General features: G+C 46.3%; 1 protein-coding gene across 3 annotated transcripts; it reads right to left on the bottom strand.

Annotated features, from left to right (window-relative positions):
* Positions 1-1293: 1293 nt before the first annotated feature.
* Positions 1294-26770, bottom strand: Pkd2l2 (polycystin 2 like 2, transient receptor potential cation channel). 3 transcript variants are annotated; one of them, XM_036205328.1, is made up of 14 exons: positions 26734-26770; positions 26172-26273; positions 22731-22864; positions 20954-21207; positions 18606-18827; positions 15415-15643; positions 12831-13001; positions 11938-12119; positions 9373-9493; positions 8929-9030; positions 5448-5512; positions 4028-4082; positions 1951-2063; positions 1294-1382 (listed from the first exon to the last, which is right to left on the bottom strand). In XM_036205328.1, exons 1-14 carry the CDS (start codon positions 26762-26764, stop codon positions 1295-1297), a joined length of 1869 nt encoding a protein of 622 aa, XP_036061221.1. In that variant the 5' UTR covers positions 26765-26770; the 3' UTR covers position 1294. The 3 variants fall into 3 exon arrangements, with proteins under 3 accessions (XP_036061221.1, XP_036061222.1, XP_036061223.1); XM_036205329.1 differs by having other exon boundaries at positions 12831-12956; XM_036205330.1 differs by lacking the exons at positions 9373-9493; positions 11938-12119.

Here is a 26770-nt window from a genome sequence, read left to right as displayed (position 1 = left end):
CCCTAGTTCCTCCTCGCTGCCTCCTAATGCCAGAATTAGCCATTTCTTGTTGCAGTGAATTGCCATATTAAGAAAACTTGATCCTTCTTGCTTTGAGGAAGATGAGTAGTTATTTTTAACATTCCTTTATTTACTGGGCATGGTGTGATATGCACCTGTCATCCCAACTATTCTAGAGGCCACGGCAGAAGGAATCCCTTGAGCCCAAGAGTTCAAGGCCAGCCTGGGTGACTTTTTTTTTCCCCAGGGTGGAGTGGGGCAAGACAGGGTTTCCCTGTGTAGCCCTGGCTGTGCTGGAACTTGTTCTGTAGACCATGCTGGCCTTGAACTCAGATCTGCCTGCCTCTGCCTCCCAAGTGCTGGAATTAAAGGCTTGTGCTATCACTTCCCAGCTTTTTAAACGTTTTAATACTGGCTTTATTCATGTTTTAAATATATCCATTGAGCATCAGTGTGTAAGTTGAGTGCTATGGTGTTGCTTTGGCCCACAGAACAGAACATATGGCTGTTCTGAAGGGGCTTATGTAGCTTAGAAAAATAACATTCCCCTCCAGTTTGTAAAATGGCAGTCATACACAACTTTCCAACAAGAAGGCTCTCAAAAGGACCTGCATCTGTAATTTCCAAACAACTTTTTATGGCCTTAATATGCCATCTTCTTTATTTCTGGGAAACTAGATGAATTCTGCATTTGAAGATGATAGTGAAATTTCTGTAGTTAGCTGTAGTAGTTTTGTAGTTGACTTTTCATAGACATTTTGGAGTTTGTAGAGTGGAGATTATTTTATGTATGTTGGTCATATATACTACTTTCCCAGAGTCTTATGCCTTAACTTAGCTCTGGCCAAAGGAAGTGAGACCCTGGGACATGGCTGAAACCACCAACAGTTCATCTGTCTGCACCTCTCACCCAACTATTGGAGATCTGCCCCATGACAAGAAGCATTAACTTTACTTCCCTTTTACACTCCCAGAATTTAATAATAAATCTTGTAATAAAAATCCTGTGAGTATACCCATGTGCATATTACAGGAAGTAGTTAGTAAACTTGTGGATGGATTGTACAGGGGATTCCATTCCGGTTTATGGAAATCATCCTGTTAGAACTGGTTGCTGCTTTAGTGCCTTTAAAATGCGTGGAGCTCAGTGCCTTGCACTTGCAGGGCTCTGTACCCTATCTCAGCACAGAGAGAGCAGCCAAGTAGCCAGAGATGGTGACGTTTTAGAAGCTAATACAGTAAGGACCTAAGAGTCTGCTAGAGCACTGGTCTCCGCGGAGTCTTACCTCCAGCATCACTGGTGCAGCTTTCTCATCACTTGGTTGAGTTTTGAGCTGATGTAGTGCAATTCCTTCTCCAGCTCCACAGCATATAAAAAGAGTCTAGGAGAGAGTTTAGTTAGTAGAGATATGCATGGTAGTTCTGTGCAGTAGACAGTAGCTTATTAATGCCTGTTGTGATGGATGTGCTTTGAGAGGGGGCTAGAATGACAAGCTCCTGAATCACATTTTCCAGGGGAGCTGCAGCACTGATGGGAAGCTGGGAGAACAGGCCTGCTGTGCCCTTTAATCTAGAGGTGGGACATTTGCCTCACCTTCTAAAACGTATGTGTATGTGTTACCTGCATGTATGTATGTCTGCACCATGTGCGTGCCTGGTGCATATGCTCTCCTGGGATTAGAATTAGAGTGTGAGCTGCCATGTGGCTCTTGGGGAAGAGCAGCCTGTGCTCCTAACCACTGAGCCAGCTCGCCAGTGTGCTGGTCTCTCTGTCTAAGCAAATGGAGTTTTGTGCTTTAATTTTGGAGCTGCAGAGAATGAAAGAATTAGGTATAGCAATGTGGTTCTGGCTCAATAAAAGAACATATATGACTTGTGTCCTCAGTCTGCATATCCTGGTGTCCCGGGTACCACAGTTGGTACATGTTGGTGCATGGAGCAAATGCTTACTCTCGAAATTCTTGCTGAGTGACAGGCTGGTAGTCATCTTGAATTTCTGTAGAATAATACTTTTTCTCAAGCCTCTCCTTCCATGCTTTCATCTGCTCTGCCCCTTGGATCTCCTGTCAATTTAGAGGACAAGTACAGGCTGCAGTCTGTTTGTGTCTGAGACTCCAAGTAGACTACTAAAGATCACAGGCTTCCAATAGCCTGGTGCTTGGGTGTCTGCGTCAGCAAAGTCACCACACAAGACTGGGCTGTGAGATGTGCAGCACAATGTTAGGGTTCGGGTCTCATTTACTGACTTCATCCTGCTGCCTCTTCCATTTGCATCTGAGTCTCTTCCTGGTTTTAATTCATCTGTCAAGGCTAATATTTTTTTGTCCCATCTTCCTCCTTCAGTGCTTCGTGTTGAGCCCAGGGTCTCCTGCATGCTCTGCAGGTGCCACACTCCACCCCTCAAAGTGTACTTCAGAATGCATCTCTGCCCTCCCTCCCAGCAGCTTTTCTGCCAGACTTGCACAGATGTGACCCTTTAAATAATCCCTGCCTCGCTTAATGGCCTGTGTACCAGTGCCATGTACCACAATACAAGTTTCTCACTAGAGAATGTGTTACTGCCTCTTCCTGATCTAAAGAGTCCTTCCTGTGAACTGTTCTTCCCAGCATTGACTCTCAAGTACACTATTACATTCAGTGTGAGTGGCATACTGCATGTTGGGATAACTTGCAGGGCCACGTGGGTCATCAGTCTTGATAGCAGGTGCCTTTGCCTGTTGAGCCATCTCTTCCCTACCTCATTTTTTCTCAGATTTAGGGTAGAAAAATGAAATGTGTATGGAAATAGAAACAGCCCTAGTCAAAAGTGTTTTTGTAAGCCCGGTGTGGTAGCACGCACTTGACCGCTGGTGTTACAAGAGGTTAGAGCACCCTGGACTGCATAGCAAGGGCCGAATGGAACCAGGGTAGAGCTGGCTCAGTTAGCAGGAAGGCTTGAGGGCTTGTTTGTTCAGATCTCCAGCAGCCAGGGCACAAGCTACGTTATGACATCATGTCCCTGTAATCAGCCCTGTGGGGGCTGAGACAAGCTTGCTGGCCCCCTAGTCTAGACAAATGAGTAAGCTCCAGGCTTGGTGAAACTGTCTCAAGTGCTGGCTTTGTCCTCCATCTGCACACCTGAGCATGTGCACCCACGCACACCCACAAAATGAATGTAGAAAGCAAGGATCCTGCAGACTAGGGCAACTTCATATGAATCATACTAAGTGTGGTTAGCTCCGAAATGACTGCAAGGCAGCTGAGCAGATCCTGCGTAGTGCTTCTGATCACCTCCAGTGTGGTCCCTGACTGGAAACTTGCTAGCTGCAGTCCTGAGTTTGTGCACTAGTACTGTTAACTACTAAATCACCAGGCTGGTCATGCTGAGGGTGCACATACACACGTGATCTTTTTAAAATGCTGGCTGTGATGGTGCACACTTGTTTAATCTCAGGGTTGGGGATGAAGACACAGAAGGACCTTTGGAGCTTACTGGCAAGTAGTCTAGTCTACTTGGTGAGCTCAGGCTGATGAGAGACCCTGTTTTAAAGGGGATGGATGGCCTTCCAGAGAGAACATCTCTGGTCTGTGCACGTATTCCTCCACACACAACGTACCCACACATACATGCACAAAAAACATCCTGAGATTGGTCAAATTTGACATGGGTCTTTTTAATAGAAATGATCTATTAACTAAAATTCTATAAATGGATCTCCAGTATTCTTTAAGCAGCTTGCTGTGCCCTGTCGTAAACGAGAAAGGCTCCTGATTCTTAGAGATGTGTTAGAGGTGACAACTGTCGGTATAAATTATTTCTATTAATCAGAACTAATAAAGCTATCACCTGTGTTTAGAAAAATTAATTAAAATCTTATGGTTTCAGCTGGGCAGTGGTGCACGCCTTTAACCCCACCACTCAGGAGGCAGAGCCAGGCGGATCTCTGTGAGTTCGAGGCCAGCCTGGGCTACAGAGCGAGATCCAGGACAGGCTCCAAAACTACACGGAAAAACCCTGTCTGGAAAAACAAACAACAACAAATCTTACGGTTTCACTAAAGCCTTCTTTTCTGGCTTGATGGGCCAAATCTCCGGTGGTTCTCCTCCTGTAAGTGCAAAACAGGCATGAGGGCAAGAGAAGGCAGGGGTCCGCAGCAAGGGACTGGACTGTCTCCTTTCTCAGGACAAATGCTGCTCATGAAGACAATTCATTAGGACTAGCTATAAAATAATCCACTTTCCTTTCCATTAGTAAACGTAAGCATCATGTTAAGCACAAGTCCTGCTCCTAAGTGTGACTGTAAAATGTTTTTGGTAGTTGAATGAGCTGTGGACTTCATGCAGACTAAAGCTGCCTTATACTTGTGCAAGGGGCTTTCCTGTCTTCCTGTCAGCCTTCCTGAGTGACAAAATATGTGCTGGGCTCTGTTTTCAGTGGTGCCAGCTGGATCCAGTGACTCTGATATGTCCAGAGCCTCACAGGCAGGCACGTCCTCTGCCACTGGACTACTTCCCAGTGGTCCACATTGATTTTAACAGCGTTTCTCCCACAGAAATGAAAAGGCACTGGATGTCAGAAAGAATGTGTTTCAACCTTCTCTCATTGTTTCTCCTGTAATCAGGTAGATGTTCCTATTTTAACCTCAGTTTAACTTAGGCCTTCTTGACTTCATGATGCAAAAGCAGAAACCAGACTTTAAAATTTGGATTTTGGTCTTCTCCTATTGGGGGGCAATAGGTGGTAAGATACTCTGAATCTTCTGTGCAGGGGCAGAGCTCTCTGTCAGCCATGGTCAAGGTCATGGCGGGGGGCAAGCGACACTACAGTTTACAGTGTTGCTAGTGATTTTTAGAGGTACAAAGCCAGTACACTACACGATACAACGCATAACGATCAATCAAATAGGGGTTCTGTTAGCTGATACTGCCCCACTGAAGACTGATGTTAGTATTTTGAACATCTTTAACATATGCAGGCTAGGCTAGGACCTTTTACTAGGTTAAAGATGCTGAATGTATTTTCAACATAACAGTTTCACAGGCATGTAACCCCACCCCACATTAAACATCTATGTGGTGGTTTGAGAATATCACCCCAGGCTTACACATTTGAATGCGGGTCCCCACTTGGTAGTACTGTTGGGAAGGATTCGGTGTGGCCTTGGAGGAGGTGTGTCACTTGGGGTGGGCTTTGAGGTTTTAAAAGCTCCCATCATTCCTAGTCAGCGCTCTGCCTAGTGCTTGTGGATCAGATGTGAGCTCTCAGCCACTGCTCCAGTGCCAGGCCGGGCTGCCGCTGCCATGTTCCCGGCCAAGATAGTCACATGGCCTCACCTCTGGATCAAAAGCCTCAGTCTCCCCTCTAAAAGTTGCTTCATATGTGACCCTTCACAGCCACAGGAACGTGACTAAGACATTTTGTGTATAACTTGGAAGTGATAAAAAAAAAAAAAAATTAAACGTCTTACATTTTCTTGTCTTCACTCTCTTGGGCTTTCTTCAGTCGGAGTTTCTCGAGAACATTAAGATAACTCTGGGTTAATTAAAAAGAGTTTAAAATTCATCAGAAATTATTTCCTGTATTCACATTCAGTCAAGACACGTGAACTATGACGTATTGGTTGTCGGAACTCCTGCCTAAAGAGATGTCTGGCACTGTACCGTTCCTGTCACCATGCCCTTGTGAAAGCGAAGGTGCTCTCAGGGACATCGCTGGGATGTGATGCAAAAGTCTTAAAAATATCAACATGGTGGGGGCGGGAACAGGAGGGTCAGGTGGGGGAGGATGGAGGGAAAGACAGCTGCAGTCTGGGGGGCAAGATAGAAAGCTAGTGCAATGGAACCCCCAGGAATCTACAAGGGTGACCCTAGCTAAGACTCCTAGTAATGGGGGATATGGAGCCAGAATTCGCCATCTTCTGTAACCAGGCAAGGTTTCCAGTGGAGAGACTCCAACTCAGCCACAAACCCTTCGACCTACAATTTGTCCCGTCTGCAAGATGTGCTGGGGTAAAGATGGTGCAGGAATTGTGGGAGTGGCCAACAATGACTGGTCCAGCTCGAGACCCATGCCACAAGAGGAAACCCATCATCCCAGCACTGCCCGGAGGGCCAGGAACCAGAGACCTAGGATAGAACCAAACATGACCGGCAAAAAGAAAAAGACTGAAATGAGTCCTAATGATACTCTGCCATACTCAGACAGGAGCCTAGCATAATTATCAGAGAGGCTTCATCCAGCAACTGATGGAAACGGATGCAGAGACCCCCAGCCAATATTAGGTGGAGCTTAGGGAATCCTGCAGAAGAGGGGAAGGAAGGATGCCAGAGGGGTCAACAAAACACAAAATCAACTAACCAGGGCTTATTGGGGCTCACAGAAACTGAACCGACAATCAGGGAGCCTGTGCATGGGTCTTACCTAGGTCCTCTGCCTCTGGGTTGTGTAGCTTGGCCTTCTTGAGGGACTCTCAGCAGGGACAGTCTCTGATTCTTTGCCTGTTTGGGGGACCCTTTCCCTCCTACTGGGTTGCCTCGTCCAGCCTTAATATGAGGGGAGGTGCCTAGTCTTACTACAACTTGATACGCCATGTTTGGTGGATAGCCATGGGAGGCCTGCCCTTTTCTAAAGGGAAAGGAGATGGAGCAGATGGGGGGAGGGGCAGAGGGAGGGACAGGGACTGAGGAGAGAAGAGGGGGAACTGCAGTCAGGATGTAATATGAGAGGAGAATAAAAACACTTAAAATATTAATATGGGAGCTGAAGAGATGGCTCAGCAGTTAACATGCTGTTCTTCCAGAGGACCAGAGTTCCGTTCCCGTCACCTGTCAGGCAGCTCCCAGTCACTGACAGTTCCAGCCTCTGGGATCCAAGGCCCCTGGTCCTAGTGGGCATCTAACACTCAATTGAAAATCTTAAAAAATGAAAGTGTTAAGATGGACTGCTTTAAGTATGTTAACACTTTTGCTGTGTACAACCAACGTACTCAAGATATCAAAGATAAAAACCCCACAATGGAGCTGGCTGTGCGGAGGTCATCTTAACAGTATTCTCTTACAGACAAGCTCCCAGACACCCCACAGGACCCCAGCTGCTGACCACTGTGAAGTGCTCTTGGAACTGTCAGGGTGTACAAGCTGGTCAGGAGGAGTGCTGGCTAGTTTTATGTCAATTTGGCATGAGCTAGAGTCATTTGAAAAGAGGGAGCCTCAATTGAGAAAATGCCCCTACTGTATTGGAGTCTATGGGGGCATTTTCCTGATTAATGATTGATGGGGAGGGCCCAGCCTGCTGGGGGCAGTGCCATCCCTGGGCCCAGGATCCTGGATGGTACAAGAAAGCAGGCTGAGTATGCCAGTAAAAACATCATTCCTCCGTGGCCCCTGCTTCAGTTCCTGCTGTGACTTCCCTGAATGATAGACTACAAACTGTAAGCAGAAATAACCCTGTTCCCCTCCAAGTTGATTTTAGTCATGGTGTTTTATCACAGCAATAAAAACCATGACAAGGTAAGAGAGGCACACAACTGAAAACGAGCTAGATGTCAAAGAGGACAGGGCAGGTTCTGCTGTCAAGAGCAGAAAGTAAGAAGGGCTGGGAGGATGTTTCAGGGGTAGGAGATGGTGTGAGCAGAAGACAGAATGAGAACGTGGGTTACACAGACAGTCCTCAGTTTAGCAGCACTCTGGAGGCACAGGCAGACTGCAGTTAGTTCAAGGCCAGCCTGGTCCACACAGCAAGTTCCAGGCAAAGGTGCGTATACCTCCAGGTCTTAAAAGCAGCCTCAAAGTCATCACTATGCAGCCAAGAATAATCATATGAACCTCCTGCCTCTATGATCATATGATCATATTATACCTCCAAGACCATGCCTTGGAGAACCAAAAAGCAAACAAGCAAAACCCAACCCAACCTATTAGCTGGGACTTACGGTATGTTATACAGAGGCAAGAAAACTAGAAGAAACTCTACCTCCCGATAGTTGAAGGCAGGTTGGGACTGTGAGGTGTGCAGAAGGCTTGTGCGAGCTGAGTGAAGAAATTGGCCTTAGTTTGATAGGCTCAGGAAATGTGCTAGACCCAAAGTGGAATGGCCTGGGGTCAGGCTAGAATATGTAAGAGGATATTAGGGTATGAGGAATGAAAGCCCTGATCTCTTGGTGGCAGAATTTAAAGGGTCTTCGAGATTCCACAAGTGTGAGCCAGACCTGCATCTTCGGAGAGAAATTACAAGCCCCGAGAGCCAACAGGACAGGCAGTCCAATGATTGAGCCAGGAGAGACTGAATAATACCGCCGTGTACGTGGGAAGGAGAGTGAGGAAGACAGGGAATATAAAAGTTGAGTTTGGTTGTGGAAATCTGCTAGTATCTAACTTGACAAACTTTTGGGAGCAACGAGATAAGTTTCCATTTATCACCTGACAGTGCTTTGTATTCAGTATGGAATGTGGAACTCAGATGATTTTGGCTGAATTGTTGAAGCCAGAGGGGCTGGGGACGAAGCTCAGTTGATAAGAGTGCTTAGCTTGCATGTATGAAGCCAGGTTCCATGCCAAGCAACACATGGGCATGGCGGTGCATGCCATGATCCTAGCACCCAGGAGGTAGAGGCAGGAGGACCATAAGGTTATTCTTGGCTGCATAGTGACTTTGAGGTGGCTTGTGAGACATGAAACCATTTCTCAACAAGACCTGGAGGGCATGTGTCTCGTGTCTCATGGAAAGTTTAAGTGATACAAAGTCCTTTAGAATCATATTTAGGCCGGGCGGTGGTGGCGCACACCTTTAATCCCAATACTCCGGAGGCAGAGCCGGGTGGATCTCTGTGAGTTCGAAGCCAGCCTGGTCTACAGAGTGAGATCCAGGACAGGCACTAAAAGTATACAGAGAAATCCTGTCTTGAAAAAAAAAAAAAGTAGAATTATATTTAGGAAAGTAAGTTAACTAACCTTCTTAATTATTTTACCAAGTTCAAAATCGGGTCTTCTTCCTATTGAATAGTCAGCCTTCACTTCAGAATAGGTGTCATTAATTATGGCCAGGAACATGTTCTGGGGAGAAACAGATCATTTTTCAATAAAAATGTACTTAGGGGTGGGCATATAGCTCAGTGCTAGAGTGCTTGTCTAGAATATCCTGAGTTTGATTCCCAGTATCCCAACACGCACACGCACACACATGCACACGCATGCACACGCATGCACACGCATGAATATTGCGACAAATGCCTATAGTTTGGCTACTTGGGAAGCTGAGAGAGCATCACAAGCTGTCCTCCAGCAAGGCCACACCACCTAAATCTCCCCCAAATAGCACACCAGCAGGGACCAAGTGTGCAAGGCCACAACTCTGTGACTAGTCTGTGATGAAGACAAAGGATGAGCCGTTCTTACCAGCAGCACGAAGAACACAAAGAAGATGAAGGTAATGAAGTAAATGGGCCCCAAGATCCAGTTGGCCTGCTGGATCCCAGCGAAGTTGAAGTCTCCGAGGACAATCCGAAACTGTGCAAATCTTTGACGGAAAGAAAGAAAACCATTGGGAAATGTTCCATCTCTTCATTTATACGCACGACAACTTGGGGTTGCTAATGTCTCCGGCTGCATAAGGCATATGCTCTTGACTTTCTTTTTCAGTGCTGGGGACTAAAGCCAAGACCTCATGCATGCTAGGTCAAGTGCTTTACACCAAGCCACAATCCAGCTCCTTCCCTAAAGTCAGACAGCGCATGGTAGAGCTCCAAACCCAACACATGGGAGGTTGAGGCAGGAGGTTCAGGGTCGGCCTTCGTTACATTGCCAGTTTAAGGTCTCTGTAGGCTACATGGCACCCTCTCCCAAAGGGGGTGCTGTGCAGGTGGCTCAGCTGGGAAGGGGCCTGCCATGCAAGATGAGAACCTGAGCCTGGGTCCCAAGCACCTGTGTAACAGCTAAGTGTGGAGGTGAATGTCTATGATCCCAATGCTGGGGGAGGGGCAGGGGGGAGGGAGGAGCAGAAATTGGTGGACTCGCCGGCTGCCAACAAGTGAGCTCCAAATTCAGTGACAGACTTAAGTCTCAGAAAACAAAACCGTGAAGGTAGAGATGTTTTAGTAGGTCAGGGTGCTTGCCACCAAGCCTGAGAAAATAGACTCCTACATGTCCTCTGACCTCTACATGCATATCCGCCCCCCCACCCACCCAAATTGAAAAACAAAGTGGAGAGAGACCAAGGAAGCACCTGATGTCACCCTCTGGCTCCACCTGTACATCTGTCTGCACACATGTATACACGTGCCCACACAAATCATGTGCACAGCACACATGTACACCTAAGGAGAAAAAAGAGGTGCTTCGAAGGTTGGTGACATAGTTGAGGGAATGGTGAGTGTCCTGTCCCTTTGCCTGATCCCACACAGACAGTGAAGTAGCACTGAGCCACAGGGGAGAGAGAAATCCTGTCACAGGCAGGAAAGTGGACATCGTGTTAAAATAAGCCACAAACGGAAAACCAGCATGTCTTCCATCTCATGGATGGGATCCACGAATAAAAGACGACCTGAAGTGGAAGAGGGGTCACCAGCTTGAAGGGGTAGAGGTGCTGTATTAGGACTTCTGTTGCTGTGGGGGGGGGGGGGGTCCACGGACATTATATCCCTCATACAGACAGAAGTTGTTCTATCTACCCAACAGGAGATGAACTGTAAACCAGTCTGGACAAATTCTAAACACTCAGAAGGCTAAGGCAGGGGCATTGCTGTGAGCTTGAGGTCAGCCTGGGGTGTAGTGTCAGATCCTGCCTCAAAAACATAAAAAAAAAAAAAAAAAAGGATCATGTTTCTCTTTTTCTTTCTGAACCACTGTCTCGTGTTTACCAGTCTGGCTTCAGACTGCTCCATAGCTAAGCACACCTTTGATCTCCCAGTTCCCGGGTCCACTTCCCCAGTGCTGGGATTACCAGTGTGAGCCACCACACCAGGTACGTGTGATGCTGGGGACTGGACCTAGGGCTTTTTTTGTGCCAGGCGAGCACTCTTCTCAATTGTGTCCAGGAAAAGTTTGGCTGGCCTTGAACTTGTGACCCTCCTGCCTCAGTTTCCCTTTTTTTTTTTTTCCTAAATTTTTCAAGACAGGGTTTCTCTGAAACATGCTCTGTAGCCCAGGCTGGCCTTGAACTCACAGAGATCCACCTATTTCTGCCCCCCAAGTGCTGAGATTAAAGGTATGTGCCACCACTGCCTGGCTTGCCTTAGTCTCTTGAGACCTGTGAATATAGGTGTGTGCCTCACACTTGCCTTTTATAAAGCTCTTTTTATGTGTTAAAAACTTAGATTTTTTTGTCATTTTGAAACGGAGTCTTGCCAGATAGCCCATGTTGGCCTTGGCTCAAATCCTTCTGCCTGTGCCTGCTGAGTGCTGGGTTACAGGCATGCACTACAACACCTGGTGTCAGAATGCTGCTGTGAAGCACAGGTTTGGCGCATACGCAGGAGCAGTTAACAGGGACAACAGTGTTCTAGAGATGAAGCCTCTGTAGGAAGCAGGGATTCCCTCTGCTCAGAGGGAATACTGGGGTCCACTTACATTACATAGTCTCCTTTCCGGTGATGAGAACTTATTTTTCTAATGACCTACCAATGATTAAAAGACAGGTACCAGCCGGGTGTGTGTGTGTGTGTGTGTGTGTGTGTGTGTGTGTGTGTGTGTGTGTGTGTGTGGCGGCGGCGCGCGAGGCAGAGGCAGGCGGATTTCTGTGAGTTCGAGGCCAGCCTGGTCTACAAAGCGAGTTCCAGGACAGACTCCAAAGCTACAGAGAAACCCTGTCTGGAAAAACAAAAACAAAAACAAAACAGGTACCACCACCTAGTTTGATTGTCCAGAGACAGACTTCATTTTGAGTACGATGGCTGTTTAGCCTTAAGCGAACTGTAGGGCCCCGCTTTAAAGGAACTGTTTATCACACCTGTGCTAGGAGCTTACATGGAATTTTGAAAAGTGGAAAAGTCATCAACCTGTGACCCAAAAACCAGGAACCCCAGCTGGGCATATGCGGAGAATATAATAAAGAACATGATGGCGAACCCCACTATGTCCTTCATGCAGCGGGACAAGGTTGATGACAGCTGAGACATGGTCTCATTGAAGCTTATGAATTTTAATATCTGAAAGAGATAGAATACAAAAGTCATTATGTCCAAACAGAGCTGCTTAGAATCAGGAAACTTAATTTCAGAATTAAGAATTCTTCAAATAAAGGAGGCAATGGTAATCAAGAGTGTTTGAAGATGTCAGGGATCATTTAAAGGTCAGATTAATATTTTTAATTACTGTTTTTGGATTTGTATAGATGGTAGGGGGTTTGTGGGAAGAGTATACCACAAAGCACAGGTTCAAGTCAGAGGACAACTTGTGGGGATTGGTTCTCTTTCCCAGGGGTTAAACTCAGGTCACCAAGCTTGGGCAAGTACCCTCACTTGGTATGCCAAATGCTTTCAAAAATCACTTACCAAGTTGGGGATTTAGCTCAGTGGTAGAACACTTGCCTAGCAAGCACAAGGCCCTGGGTTTGAGCCTCAGCTCAAAAAAAAAAAAAAAAAAATCACTTACTGCTGGGTGGTGGTGGCACATGCCTTTAGTCCCAGCACTCGGGAGACAGAGGCAGGTGGATCTCTGTGAGTCTGAGGTCAGCCTGGTCTACAGAGTGAGTTCCAGGACAGCCAGGGCTACACAGTGAAAAGCAAAAAAAAAAAAAAAAAAAAAAAAAACAGGAGAAAAATTCGCTTACTAGTGGGGATGCTCCCCCTCCATACAAGGTAAGAGTTTTACTGATACACATATGCTATTGGATTATGTAATAAATGAGATATAAATACCTTTATCCATGCAAAAAAGATAGTAATAGCAATGATATCGTTATAGTAAATGTGCCAGTATGCGAGGAAATAGAAGTCTGGGTAACTTTCAGTGTTTTCCAGCAGCCGTCCAAGTAAGAGGAAATTCTGCATGTTACAGTATGCATAGAAAGAGACAGCCAGGAAACACAGCTAGAGAGAAACAACAAAGATTACACTGGAGGCTATCTCTGTCTCTAAATTTCTCTCAGCCTTCGAAAAAACACATGAAAAAGTCCATCAAATGCTTAATAAAGAGAGGGAAAGATAGGATATGGGCGTTCAAAATAATTTTGTGAAAAGTGCCTTATCAAGTCTTTTTTTGTATGAAACACAAGGGAGACATCTGTCAGTCAACACATGCCTGTGACTACTCAGGAGACTTGACCCACTTTGAGTCCGAGAACATACAAATGTCTCTCTCGGCAAGCCGACAGCAGTTCGCTGTGCTTTTACCCTGAGCCGCTTTTATAATTTCCTGGATCTGTCTCTGGTCCCAATCGCAGCACGTGAGGTAGCCGGCAGCTTGCTTAGCAGCCCCGTGATCAGTCTTGTGCTCTCCCTTTCCTTCCGGTGTGAGGTCACATTGTCTCCAGCTATGGAAGCCTTGGTCAGTGGTGAATCTGCCTCTCCACGACCACAGGCTGCAATTGCAAGTGAGTGAGTGAGCAAGTGACCGCAGGCTTTACTTGGAGATGAGGAAGCCCTTCAGGTGGAGGCGGTTGCCCACCCTCCCACCTTCCAAGGGTCTGGATGTAGCCTACAGGAAACTGCAGCCCAGCTTGCTGAGGAGGACAATGTAGTGGGTATTTATTCCACCCATGACTCTGGAGTACCAGCCCCTAGGGCATGGCCTCTTGGCTAGCTTAAGACTTGGGCTACCGAGTGAGTTCCAGGAAAGGCGCAAAGCTACACAGAGAAACCCTGTCTCGAAAAATCAAAAAATAAAATAAAGACTTGGGGAGCACATACACGGGCCCCTTCTCTCTTGCACTCTTGGAGGGTGTGAAGCAGCTGGCACTGGTTCTCAGCCCTCCAGGACTCTGCGACTGAATTTGCCATATCCTGTATCAGTGAGTTATTCCCCCTAAACTAATCCTTTAATAAATAGTTCCTTTCTCAGTAATCCATGGACTTTCTGCACCCCAAGGTCATAGGGGAAGGACACAACAGGACAATGCCTGTTCTCCCCACTCTCCTTTGCAGCCTGGTCTTCCAGCTGTGGTCTTGGCTGACCTTTTCTCTGCTTGGCAGGGTGCTAGCCCATGCAGAACACAGCTATCATAAAAATGGAAGGCGCTCAACTTGCACTTAAAATAGAGTCACTAGGTCTCACAAAAAGAAACACTACTTCCTGGCCATCCTCACCTGTCTACCTGTCACCCTATGGTCTGAGGGCTTCTGCGTCACCCTATCCAAAAGTCTAGTCTTTCACACTGTGGAATACTAAAACAAACAACTTGCAATGGACATAAACCTCCTTAGAATGCTGTACCTCTCTGAAGGACAACTTGGGATCCAGGTTATCTGAGGCACTGGGGATTTATAACCGCTTGAAATGTTTCCTTGGACAGAAACACTTACACAAACCTAACATTTAATGCCCTGCCCTTTGTAGACATTCCTGGGGATACTGGAAAGGTAGATGTGGTGCTTTTTTCTTTTTGGTATGTGATGTGTGCATATGTGTGTGCAGATGCATACACCTGTGTGTGCAAGCAGAGACCACGGAGGCTGTCGGGTGTTGCGCTCCATCTCTCTCTTCCTTATTCCTCTGAAGTAGGTCTTCCCTGGATCTGGAGCCCACAGCAGGGCTCAGCAAGCCTCCTGCTTCTGCCCCACACAGTGCTCGGGTTCACGTGCATGGCCACTCCCAGCCTCTTTATGTGGGTGCTGCGGACTCGGACTGGAGTCTTCATGTTTAAACAGTGCACACTCTCACCCACCGAACCATCTTCCTGGGCCATTTTCTTGTTTTAATTTTAGATCAGGTCTCAGTAGGTTGCCCAGGCTGCCCCTGAACTTCTGCAGCCTGCTACCTCGGGCTCCCATGAAGCTGGGGCTATAAGCACTCCGTGCTAAGCCTCATACGAGTGCATGTTGGGAGTGTGGATATCAAGACCTCTGATGTGCATTCAATCTCAACACCGGCACACGCTTTAAATTCCAGCACCCAAGAGGCAGAAGCATGGCAGATCTCTGTGAATTCAAGGCCAGCCTTAGTCTACATAGCATGTTCAGGGACAGCCAGGGCTACAACAACCCTGGAGAGAGAAGGAAAGGAGGAGAGAAGTGGAGGAGAGGCGGGGGGGGAGGGAAGGAGGAAACAGTTGCTTATGGAGTCCTGTAGGCTTCTGCTGACCCTCTCTAGGACTAAATCAAAGAAAACAGATTTCTCTTTTTTAGGGTCATAGGATTAGACTGCCCTATGACAGGTCATCTTATATTTGATACTTGTAGCTATTGAAGTAAGTCTTGGATGAATAGAAAATCCTGTGTTCTCTCTGTCTCCAGCTGGCAGGAGCAGATGCGATTCCCGTATATCATACTGTGGCTATATACTCACCACCAAAATCAGCAGTTCTAGCCAGTTCCAAATACTTTTGAAATAGGCAGACTTAAACTCATTGAGCTTTCTCAGTTCTTGTGTTATGAAGACAAAAAGAAAAATACAAAATACGATTTCACAGGAGGCAATGAAGTAATCGTAGTGGGTAACGTATCTCAGGAGCTTCACCGAGTAGAGCTGCCATGAGGTAAGGAGCCCGCCTGTCGCAGGGAACTCCGCCACCAGCCTAGAGGATGAAGTTTGTGAGAACGTTTTAAGTGTTTATGTGTTAGTGTCTGAGTTGCTGTAAAATTTCTAAATCAATAACGATGTATACCTCAATGCTAATCACAGATTTTGTACAAAATGTGTTTTCCTGGACTCTAGAGAGATGGCTCATTGGTTAGGAGCACTTCCTGCTCTTCTGGAGGACCCCAGTTCACTTCCACATGTGGGCTTATAACTGGCTGTAACTCCAGGAGCTCAGAGAGACCTGCCACTGTTTCTGGAGGGCTGGGGTTAAAGGCGTTTGCCACTATGCCCAGCTTGATCATCTTTTTTTTGTTGTTGTTTTGTTTTGTTTTTTGAGACAGGGTTTCTCTGTGTAGCTTTGTGCCTTTCCTGGAACTCACTTGGTAGCCCAGGCTGGCCTTGAACTCACAGAGATCCACCTGGCTCTGCCTCCCAAGTGCTGGGATTAAAGGCGTGTGCCACCACCACCTGGCAATCATCATTTCTTAAACCAAATTCAGGAGTCACAGCACACACATATACAATGACAGTACAATGTTTCCAAATGACCAATGACCAAAACTGAATTCAAACCAAATGTGCCATGAATCAGATGTTTCTGGCTGTGCCAACCAGCGCTGCACGACTATACTGCAGCCTATGCTGAACACAGAGCATTAACAGGGCACTGAACATTGCTTCACACCACACAGTGTAGCTGAAGTTTTCTCCATTCTAGCCTGGCCCATGATCAGGACAAATCTCTCTCACCTGCAAGTACCGCAGCTGCTCAGACCCAACGAGTAAACACAGAGACTTATATTGCTTACAAACTATATGGCCATGGCAGGCTTCTTGTTATCTAGTTCTTCTATCTTAAATTAATCCATTTCTATAAATCTATACCTTGCCACATGGCTTGTGGCTTACCAGTATCTTACATGTTGGTACTCATGGCAGCAGCTGGCAGTGTCTCCCTGCCTCAGCCTTCTACTTCCCAGAATTCTCTTCTCTGCTTGTCCCGCCTATACTTCCTGCCTGGCTACTGGCCAATCAACATTTTATTTATATAGAGGGATATTCACAGCAACACAGCACCAATACAGACTGCCTCAAACACCTGGGTCAGATTCCTGACCACTGTGTGAATTAGTGTTTTTACTGTATACACAGTCTTCTGCTCCAAGAGAAACGTAACCATCAGATTACGGGAAATAAAGACTGAGTATTTTCCTACCCCTACTCCTGCACATGGAAATATCTAAGCAAAATATCTCTGATTTTATATATATATATATATATCTGTGTTAGAACATTTGATTTTAAAAACTGCTGTTTGTAGCCAGGTGTGGTAATGCACACTTTTAATCTGAGCACCTGGAAGGCAGAGAGAGGCAGGAGGGTATCTAGGAGTTCAGGGCCAGCCTGGTCTACAGAGTGAGGCCCTGCAAGATGTGAAGGTGTGTCTCTGTGTGTCCGAGGGAGTGTATGTGTCTGTGTGTCTGAGTGTGTTTATGTGTCTGTGTGTCCGAGTGAGTGTATGTGTCTGTGTGTGTCTGAGTGAGTGTATGTGTCTGTGTGTGTCTGAGTGTCTGAGTGTGTGTGTGTGTGTGCAAGCACATGTGTATTCGCTCGTGTGCAAAGGTCAGAGATCAGAACTGAGTGTCTTCCTCTGTCACTCTCCACCTTGTTTTTTTGAGACAGGATCTCTCAATGAACCTGGAGTTTACTAATCTGGCTGACCAGTGAGCTCCTAGAATTTATTTGACTCCTTCTCCCAGCACAGGGGTTTGCTCGGCACTGAATTCGGCTTCTACATGGGTGTTGGAGACCCACCCAGGTCCTCATGCTTGCACAGTGTCCTGGTTTTCTGGGGGGAGAGGGAGCTCTTTGTTGTTTTAACAACTTGACACAAGCTAGAGTTCACCAAGAAGAGGGAACCACAAGAGAGATAAGGTCTCCCTAATGGTGCCCTATGGGGCGGCCCAGCCCATTGTGAGTGGGGCCGTTTCTGGGCTGGTGGTCCTGAGTGCTATAAGAAAGCAGGCTGAGCTGGGTGTTGGTGGCACATGCCTTTAATCCCAGCCAGGCGGATCTCTGTGAGTTCGAGGCCAGCCTGGTCTACAGAGCGAGATCCAGGACAAGCACCAAAACTACACAGAGAAAACCTGTCTCAAAAAGCCAAAAAAGAAAAAAAAAAAAAAAAAAAGAAAGAAAGAAAAAAAAAGAAAGCAAGCAGGCTGAGCAAGCCAGCAAGCAGCACCCCAGCACCCCTCCTGACCTCTCTATCAGCTCCTGCCTCAGTGATGGACCATGATGATGAAGTGCAAGCCAAATTAACCCTTTCCTCCCCAGGATTTTTTCCCATAGTGTTTTTTCGCAGCCATAGAAACCCTAACTAAGACTTATGACAAGCATTTTACCGACTGACTTACCTCCCCTGCCCATAAACCAAGAGATTTTAACAACTTGATTTTATGAACAAATTATGACGGCAGATCTGTACAATTCCAGGAGGACAGAGAGGGCAAGAGACACCATATGGAACTGAAGTGTCTGTGGCAAAGATGACTCCATAGGTCAAAGCGCTCGTCGTGCAAGCTTGATGACCTGAGTTTGATTCCTGGAACTCCTCCACTGTGGGAGGAGAAAACGGACTCCCCACAGCTGTCCCGATCGCCACACCTGGCACTCTGATGCACACCTGAGCATGAGTGCACGCGCGCTCGCACGCACACACACAGATTAAACCTAGCACACTGTGTGTGACCCATGTTCCTAAATATATCTTGAAATCACAGAACAATCAGGATGCCGCTGCTTTATTTTCTGCTGCACCACTGGCAGAAGAACATTATATTTATCCTAAAGCTATGACTCTAATCTCAGCACAGGTTTGCAGAAACTGCAAACTCCAGTGACGGCTTTGGAGCCTTTTAAAATTCAGTTTGCCAAGAGGAAACTTCTGAGCCACTCACCTGATGACGCAAAACAGGTTGACGTTAGCATTGTATAAGGAAAAATCAATGAAAACCACCCTGGTGCCTCTTGTGATCCAGCTGTTGACTCGAAGGTCAGCGAGTTTGGTTCTGGCTTCAGATTTTGATTTTGATAATGTGAATATGTACCCTCCATCTCGGTACACACCGACAAATCCCCAGTGCCATGGGGCGTTGGCAGGAGAAGGCGAGTACTTCCATCTGTGAGACAGCAAAGGAACACTGGCCTGAGAAACCGAGGTGGAAAGCATTCCAAGAATTTAAGCTAACCTTTGATTTAAGAAGTAGCTTCAAAACAGCTGAAACAGAAAGTTCAAAGTGGCCAAGACAATTAAGTTAGCACCAAGGACCCAGCGTGTTTTAGTGCTTATCATGGGCAACAAATACATCCAACGGTTTTGCGGTACATTTGTGGTACATCTGTGTCTGCATTCACACACACACACATACACACACACACACACACACACACACACACACACACACACTATTTTAGGGAGGGGTTGGTTTTTTGAGACAGGGTTTCTCTGTATAGCCCTGGGTGCTCTGGGAATTCCTTTTGTGGACCAGGCTGGCCTTGAATTTACAGAGACTTACCTGCCTCTGCTTCCCGTGTGCTGGGATTAAAGGTATGCACACCACTGCCTGGCTAAATTTTTTTTTCAAAAAATGTTTATAATTAAACCTTCTGGCTCTTAACTTATAAGAAAACCAAAAGAACACCTCGACTCCCCATTTTCAGTCTCCCCCAAACATATCTGAAAGATGTGTGACTATATTTATGAATTTATTACATTTATAAAAATTATATAAGCCCTCATGAATGCCCCAAACTCAGCCAGCCTGGGCTATATACATGGCAATATCCTGTCTCTGAGTGAGAGAAAACAAACCCCCAAAGTCATACAGAAAGTAACTCAACACACACAGAGCAATTAATCCTGAGATTGGAGGAGGCTACGGAAGAAGGGCAGCCAAACTTCCTAATGAAAATGTAGACTAACGGTGAAAGGCAGGCAGGTATAACAAAGACTGAGAGGCTCAGAGGAAGCGAGGATAGCAGGAACAGGAGCAGGGCTACCGTGACAGATGACCTGCCCCGAGCAAAGACACACGCTTGTAAAATGTCAGCACCAGGAGGATGCTCCTTAGAAACAGTAAATTCTTACCAAAGGAGGTAAAAGCAAAGAAGAGCTGTTTCTAGAGCGTATGGTGAGTAGGAAAGGAGATTATAAACATTTGAATAACTGTAATAGATACTAAATGCAGGAAGGTTGGCCCTATCCCCTGGCCATGATTTTCCCTGGGCGCCTGACACACAAGTGTACACAGTAGTGACACCGGAAACATCTTTGTCCAGAGGAGGTGGTGCCAGGGGCTTTGGGCTTTCACATTTCAGTATGAGGTGGTGAGCCCACATCGACCCCCCATAATTACCACGAACTCTAACCGCAAGCCCCCAACAACCTGCTGTAAGCTGTTTGGCACCTTAGCAAAGCCACAGACAGGAACTAGGAGAACATAACCGCCTCCTTCTAGCACTGGAACCACAGACATCACGTATGCTGGGCGCAGTGAGGAGGGAGGAGAGTGGCGGAGAATCGCTCGGCACCTGCGTAAAAGCCAGCTGCTGGGGCATGAATCTGTAATCCCAGAGCTCAGGGGGTGGACACCACTGGATCCCTGGAGCTCTTCAGCTGAGCCGCCTAACAGAATCAATGAGCTCCAGTTTCAGTGAGGGACCGGGTCTCAAAAATGAAAGATGGAGAGTGATTTAGAAAGACATCTCTTTCTTAAAAACATCTATAAGAAGATTGATTTATTTATTATGCATGCATGTATGCCTGCAGGCCAGAAGGGGACACCAGATCTCATTACAGATGGTTGTGAGCCACCATGTATGTGGCTGCTGGGACTTGAACTCAGGACCTCTGCAGTACTCTTAAGCACTGAGCCGTCTTTCCAGCCCTAGAAAGACACCTCTTGTTGATATCTGGCCTCCTTATCGACACAGACAGACAGACACACACACACATGCAGCCAAACTGATGTTTTACTCTGCATCCAGTATGACTATACCTTTCCTATACCACATCAACCCTCCCACCCCATCAAACAGGGATATCACGCAAAGTAGGTAGATACTCTTGTATTCTAAGGGCTGTTACTGCCAAGGCTTCTTTCCATGCTGTTCGCAGACAGAACCGCTGCAGCCAGCAGCTCCCAGCTCCCGCTACTCAGAAGACGGACACACTGAGATAACTCTGTAAAGAGACAAACGAGGGAGGGTACCTGCTGGAAAGGGTCACCAGATTCATGTTGCTTACTCTGTGTCACGTTGGAGGCCAAAATCGGAGACGTCCTCATTGTCAGCGGTGTATTTGCTATAACAGTCGCTCATCAGCGACTGGAACACCGAGACCTTGCAGGTGTTGTTGCGGACTCTCAGCTGCCGCACTCTGGGGACTCCGAGAAGAACGTTCTCGTAGTAGATGCGGCTGCTGTTCTTCAAATTGTACAGCTGCTGGTTGTTGTACCATGAGTCCCAGTACAAGCCTTCCAGCAGGGGTCCTTCCATGAACTTCACCAACAGAGGCAAGGGTCGTGGGAAGAAACAAAAGCACCTTCATGGCAACAGGATCTCTAGTCCCATGTGTGATTCTGAGTGTAAGTATGGACGGAGACACCACTTACGGCAATGACCAAGGCCACTGGCGAAGGCCACAGTGACGGCTACTCCTCACTCTGTCCCTGTTCCGTTCCAAGTGATCCTAAGCCCAGGGTGGCTTTCCCCGTTTCCTGTTGTCGGCTGCTGGCCACACAGACAATTAAAAGGGAAAGCATGATGTTTATGTCCTTTCCTACTAGGCCAAGGACTTAGGATCACCTATCTCACATTTGTCCTTTCTTACTAGGTTTTTCTCATCACCGTGACAGAATACTGACCTAAACACCCAAAGAGAGGGAAGACTTGTCTCTGTTAAGTTTCAGTCGCCTTAGCAGGAAGGGTGTGACAGAACAGGGCAGCTCAGATCATGGCGGCCGAGAAGCAGAGTGAAATGCCCAAGCTCTAGCTTACTCTCCTCTTACCCATCCCGCCAGAGTCTGTGGATGGTGCTGCCCAAATCTGCCGAGTAGTTAACCCTCTCAGAAAAAACACCATCCCAGGCACACCTAAGGGTCTGCTCTGCCACGTCCCTAAGTTAACCACCATATCCGCCCACACTCAGAAGATGACTCTCTCTCATAAATTCCAGCTCCGTGATGTGACCTCTGTCCACTCATCTACTCCGTCTTCTCCACGCTGCAAATTCAGCTCCACGTGACTTCACAGCACGTGGTCCCCGTTCTTAGGATCCCCTTTCTTTATTGACCCCTTAAAATGCATCCACAGTGCCATGAGTGTGGGAGAGTCGTCCCACACCGCCTCATCCTTTACATCCCAATGTTTGACACGGAGACCGGAAGCTGCTCCTCCTTGGTTTCTCTTCTTGCCAACGACTCGTGCCCCGTGTCACAGAAAACCGCCTATCCCAGAGCGGGAGGAACCACTCTCCCGTGTGATTAAACACATTGCTTTTTAAAAAATTATATATAGCCTATTACTGTAATACACAGCAGAGGGCTATATACATAAATTATGAATAGTATCCTTTCTGGACAATTAAGAATTTGTAAGACTCATGCATATGGACTTTATATACAGTCACAGGCTGACTTTAGTGCTCACACAACAATTCTGTGTTTTCTAAGGAAAATGGGAATATCTGAGAAAGAATCAAAAGTTTGAAGTAATACAAGAATAGTATCACATTGTGAACATAAAGATTAACAATAAACACCACTGGTTGATTTTCTAATAAAGAATAATACTCATTTTTATTAATTCCTTTAACAAATATTCCCTGAGCATTTTCTACATGAGGCAAGGGCTTATAGACTATCTGTGAATTTGTCTTGTTTGTTTGTTTTTTGTTTTCTAGAGTTGGGGCCCAAACCCAGCAGCGCCTTTCACTTACTAGGCAAGCGCTGTACCCCTGAGCTAGCCTCCAACCCCTGGCTTATGGGCTATCTAATGCTACTTCATCAGGTCACACATCTTACCTTCCAAAAATCAGTGATGCTTCGAATGGACCTAAAGCTGCTTCTTTCATCACCTGGAAGGGATGTGTCCACAAACAGAGATGACATCACTTTGTTTAAGTAGTACATGTGTGGGTTGACCATCCCAAAGGTCACTGCAGAGAGAATGCCGTGTTCAAGTCTGTCATTTAAAATCCCACTTCAGCAGCATACAAAAATATTAATTTCCCCAGCTTTAAAAAAATTCAGCATTGTCTAAGTATAATTTTATACTTATTTATCTTGTGTGTCATGGTACAAATGTGGAGGACAATTTGTGGGAGCTGGTTCTCTCATTATGTGGGTTCCAGGAATCCAACTCAGGTCACCATGTGTGGCTGCCAAATGCTGTTATCCACTGAGCCATCTCACCAGCCCTGTTCTAGCTAATTATTAAAGCCAGAAATACAAAGCAGGTAGATGTTTCCTTCAACCCTCCTACTACAGATAGACATGGGTCCTTTAGGTTTTATGCATATATATTTAATATTCTGTCTTTAAAAAACAAAGTCAAATTAGCCTGGTGAGATGGTTCAACACTCAACAGTCCTTTCCATGAAAAGTTCCACACAGTTGTTCTCTGACCACACATGTATGAGCCCCCTCATCCATACACACATACACAAATATTTTTTAATGAGGTCACATTATATCCATGACTCCACTGTTGGTTTTTTTTTTTATTCTCTACATTAAAAATAGGCAATACCTTTTAGCTTACTGGCTATGGGTGGGTTAAGACTTCTGTTGGTCGTTTCTGTGTTGAACACACAGATTGCAAGCCCAGCGCCACTTAGAGATCTTTGGCAACAGTTAACTCTGCATCTCTCATACAATTGAGCCTGTATGATGAGTATTCAGAAATGGGTAATGCCTGGGGGGCACTCATCAACCTAAGACAGAATGCATGTGTGGCCTGGACAGGTGTCTCCATGACAGGTAAGGTGACCTGCTGACATCCCACGCAACCTAAGTCAGAAGCTCATTTTTTAGTCAAATGGGGGGACCTGTAGGGCTCTGGCCCCCGTTTTGGGTAACTGTTGCTTGCTAACCTTGACCTTGATATCCTCCCTATGCTAATTCCCTGAGAGGTTCCTCCTGAATGCTTAAGGGAAGTACCTTGTCTGTGTATCCTGCATATTGGGTGTTAACAGCTTAGATGCAAGATTGTAAAACATCAGAAGCGAACTTCTGCCCTCCAGGGTTCTCCCATTGTGCTGTAAGCCTGTATTTAAGACCTCCTCCCTCCTTCAATAAACGGCATTCAGCATTTAAAAAAAAATATATAAATTGGACCAAGTAAACAGCTGGAAAAAAAAAAAAAGAATAGGCAATACCATATAGTGAATGGTTAAGCCAAAGAAGGGTTATAGATCTCACAGTAAGGAAGCTATCTTTTACTACATAGTTATGTCATAATTATGGATCATTTGGAAAGAGAGAGAGAGAGAGAGAGAGAGAGAGAGAGAGAGAGAGCGCGAGCGCTCGAGTGCTCGTGCTCGTGCTCCTGCATGTGGAGGCCAGAGCTCAACATCAAGAGGCATTTCCTAGGAGCCAACTCACCTTGGTTGTATTTTTGAAACAGGACCTTTCATTAGTAGGCTAGGCTGGCTAGACAGCAAGCCCCAGGGGCCTGTTTCTATCTCCCCAACCCTGGGGGTGCACTTCCCACCACGCTCTGGATTCTGAGGACCAAACTTAGGTTCTCACGATTGTGTGGCAAGCACATAGAGTTATCTTTTTTTGTTTGTTTGTTTTTGTTTTTCAAGACAGGGTTTCTCTGTGTAGCTTTGCGCCTTTCCTGGAACTCATTTGGTAGCCCAAGCTGGCCTCGAACTCACAGAGATCCACCTGGCTCTGCCTCCCCAGTGCTGGGATTAAAGGCATGCGCCACCACCGCCCGGCTTAGAGTTATCTTTCTAGCCCAACATGTGGAACATTTAAACCCATGCTTTGGAACATCGTAAATGTGCTTAAACGTTTTTAATTAGTATTTCTTTCTCCCCTTTTATAAACCATTTTTCTTTTATTGCCAGAACTCCCCAGTTAAAAGAAAACAACATGTGGGTCAAGCAAGATGGTTCAAAGGGAAAATATTCAGAACCCAAGAGGCGCGCGATGAAGGTGGGCACCAGCTCCACAAGCTGTCCTCTGACCTCCACTAGTGCCGTGGCGCATGCTCCAACAAGCAAATGTGTCCGCCATTCTTTAACAGTTGCATTTATTTCACTGCGTGCTCTACAGTGGTTAATGAATCCCCTTAGTGTAGATTTATGTTGTTTGCTTTATCATAAGTGTTCAAAAATCTCTGAATGGTAGGATTATAGATCATCTTTTAGCTCATATGTTCTGCTTTCTAAATGCTTGGTAATAAGCATGTGTTTGCGTTATCTTTATAATGAAGCCTTTATTAACCAGTCTAAGGTACTGTTGATAGAGATTACATGTCCACAAGGTTGGGTTTGCCCGGCGGACTGCCTAACTATTTCTGGTTCAGAATAGCCATCTCCGGGTCAGACATCTTTCGGGACCGGGACTCTGTGGCCTTACGTGGTTGCGTAAGGAGTCCCTGTACGCATGCGCGGCCCAACCTTTAAAAGGCCGGTGCCATCTTGCATGAGTCTCTCAGTCTCTCTCTCCTTATCTCCTCACCCACGTGTGTTTCACGCAGGCCTGTCACCTCTATCCTCTTTAATAAAACTCTTCTGTGGTCTTGTTGTGTTCGGGATGTGTTCCTAGCGCCACTTAAATACTAACAACTGTATCAAGTTAGCCACAGTTGTCTCTAATCTCAAACACCTACCCCTACAATATCAATTAACTGTGTGATTGGTATACAGGCTACACATTTGGAGATGAGAAAGATCCTGTAACATTAGCTTCTAGCTACATACATTGCTCAGTTTACATACAAAATGTTACCAAGCTTTTCACATACTAAGTGGATGCCATGGACCCACGGTGGCGGGGGTGTAGAGTAGATTGAGAGGTTCTCTCTGCCCACCTTAAAAATTGGCATTTACTCGTCACAGATGTACTTTACTATTAATTATGCAGCAGTTTAGTGAAAAGGATGAGAATTATGATCATCCCCAAACTTTATGTTGGTTCCTATTTGTACTTTATATTTGTGGAACCAAACCAATACATCTCCATGGCTCTGAACCAAGTTAAATTCAATTGTCAACCCAGGGGGCTATGTTTAAATAGAGTCTCCGAATTAAAAAAGAAATCACATTCAGTGTTGACTATGGAAACTTCCCATTACACCCGTGGCTTAGTTTTGCCCCTTAAAAGCTGGAAATTTTGTCCACATAGGATGATAATCTCTAAAATTTGTCTGTTTTCTGAGTTTTTATTTTTCACTTCCACAGTTTAACTACTAGTTCAACCAGCACCTTATATCTACATCTGTATACTTACATATACATAGCGTTATTAGAAAAACAAAGTAGAGTAACAACTCCTCAAGTGTGGTGTTAACTTCGGCTTCCCTTCTGTAATGCAGGTCATGTTTGGAAGTCCCTGGGAGATGTGAAACAGAAACTGTCTTTACATTACTGGGTAACTACAACGCACATCAGTAACCAAGACGGGAAAAACGCAACGATTTTCAGTGGCTTCTGGCTCCTTCTTACTTCTCCCTTGAGACAGGGGCAACTGCTAAATTCTGCAACGGAGCGGGCGGGCAGTCACTCTAGGGCTGTCCGCGGATAGGTTTGTACAGCGTTTCCCCCGCGCTCCTGTTGAGACACAAACACCTCCTTCTGTCCCTAATGCTTTCTCCGCCTCACTGCAGCTTTTGGGGAAGGCAAGGGCCGGCTGCGAAGACGGGGCTCCAGCTGCACCCCCGAGGTGACAGCAAAGGACTTCACTCTTCCCTGTGACAGCGCTGGAGAGGGGATGTGGGGCACAGTTCCCGGGTACCAGGAGTACCCACCCATGGGCCCTGGTTCCCCCCCTCTCTAGGCGCACCCACCCTCACCTCCTCGGTACCACCAAGTCGAATCGGCCATCGTGGA

The sequence above is a fragment of the Onychomys torridus genome, chromosome 13 (genome assembly GCF_903995425.1).
Source record: "Onychomys torridus chromosome 13, mOncTor1.1, whole genome shotgun sequence".
NCBI lineage: Eukaryota > Metazoa > Chordata > Mammalia > Rodentia > Cricetidae > Onychomys > Onychomys torridus.
This window is presented reverse-complemented; position numbering and strand designations above follow the sequence as displayed.

What these genes read in the sequence shown, in the direction of transcription:
- Pkd2l2 (XM_036205328.1), bottom strand. Translation starts at nt 26,764, where the DNA reads ATGGCCGATTCGACTTGGTGGTACCGAGGAG. An exon ending in TAGAACTGCTGATTTTGGTG is followed by an intron (nt 13,002 to 15,414) that starts GTGAGTATATAG and finishes GTTTCTCTCTAG; the next exon opens with CTGTGTTTCCTGGCTGTCTC. An exon ending in AAGAAGGCTTTAGTGAAACC is followed by an intron (nt 2,064 to 4,027) that starts GTAAGATTTGTT and finishes CTAAATTGACAG; the next exon opens with GAGATCCAAGGGGCAGAGCA.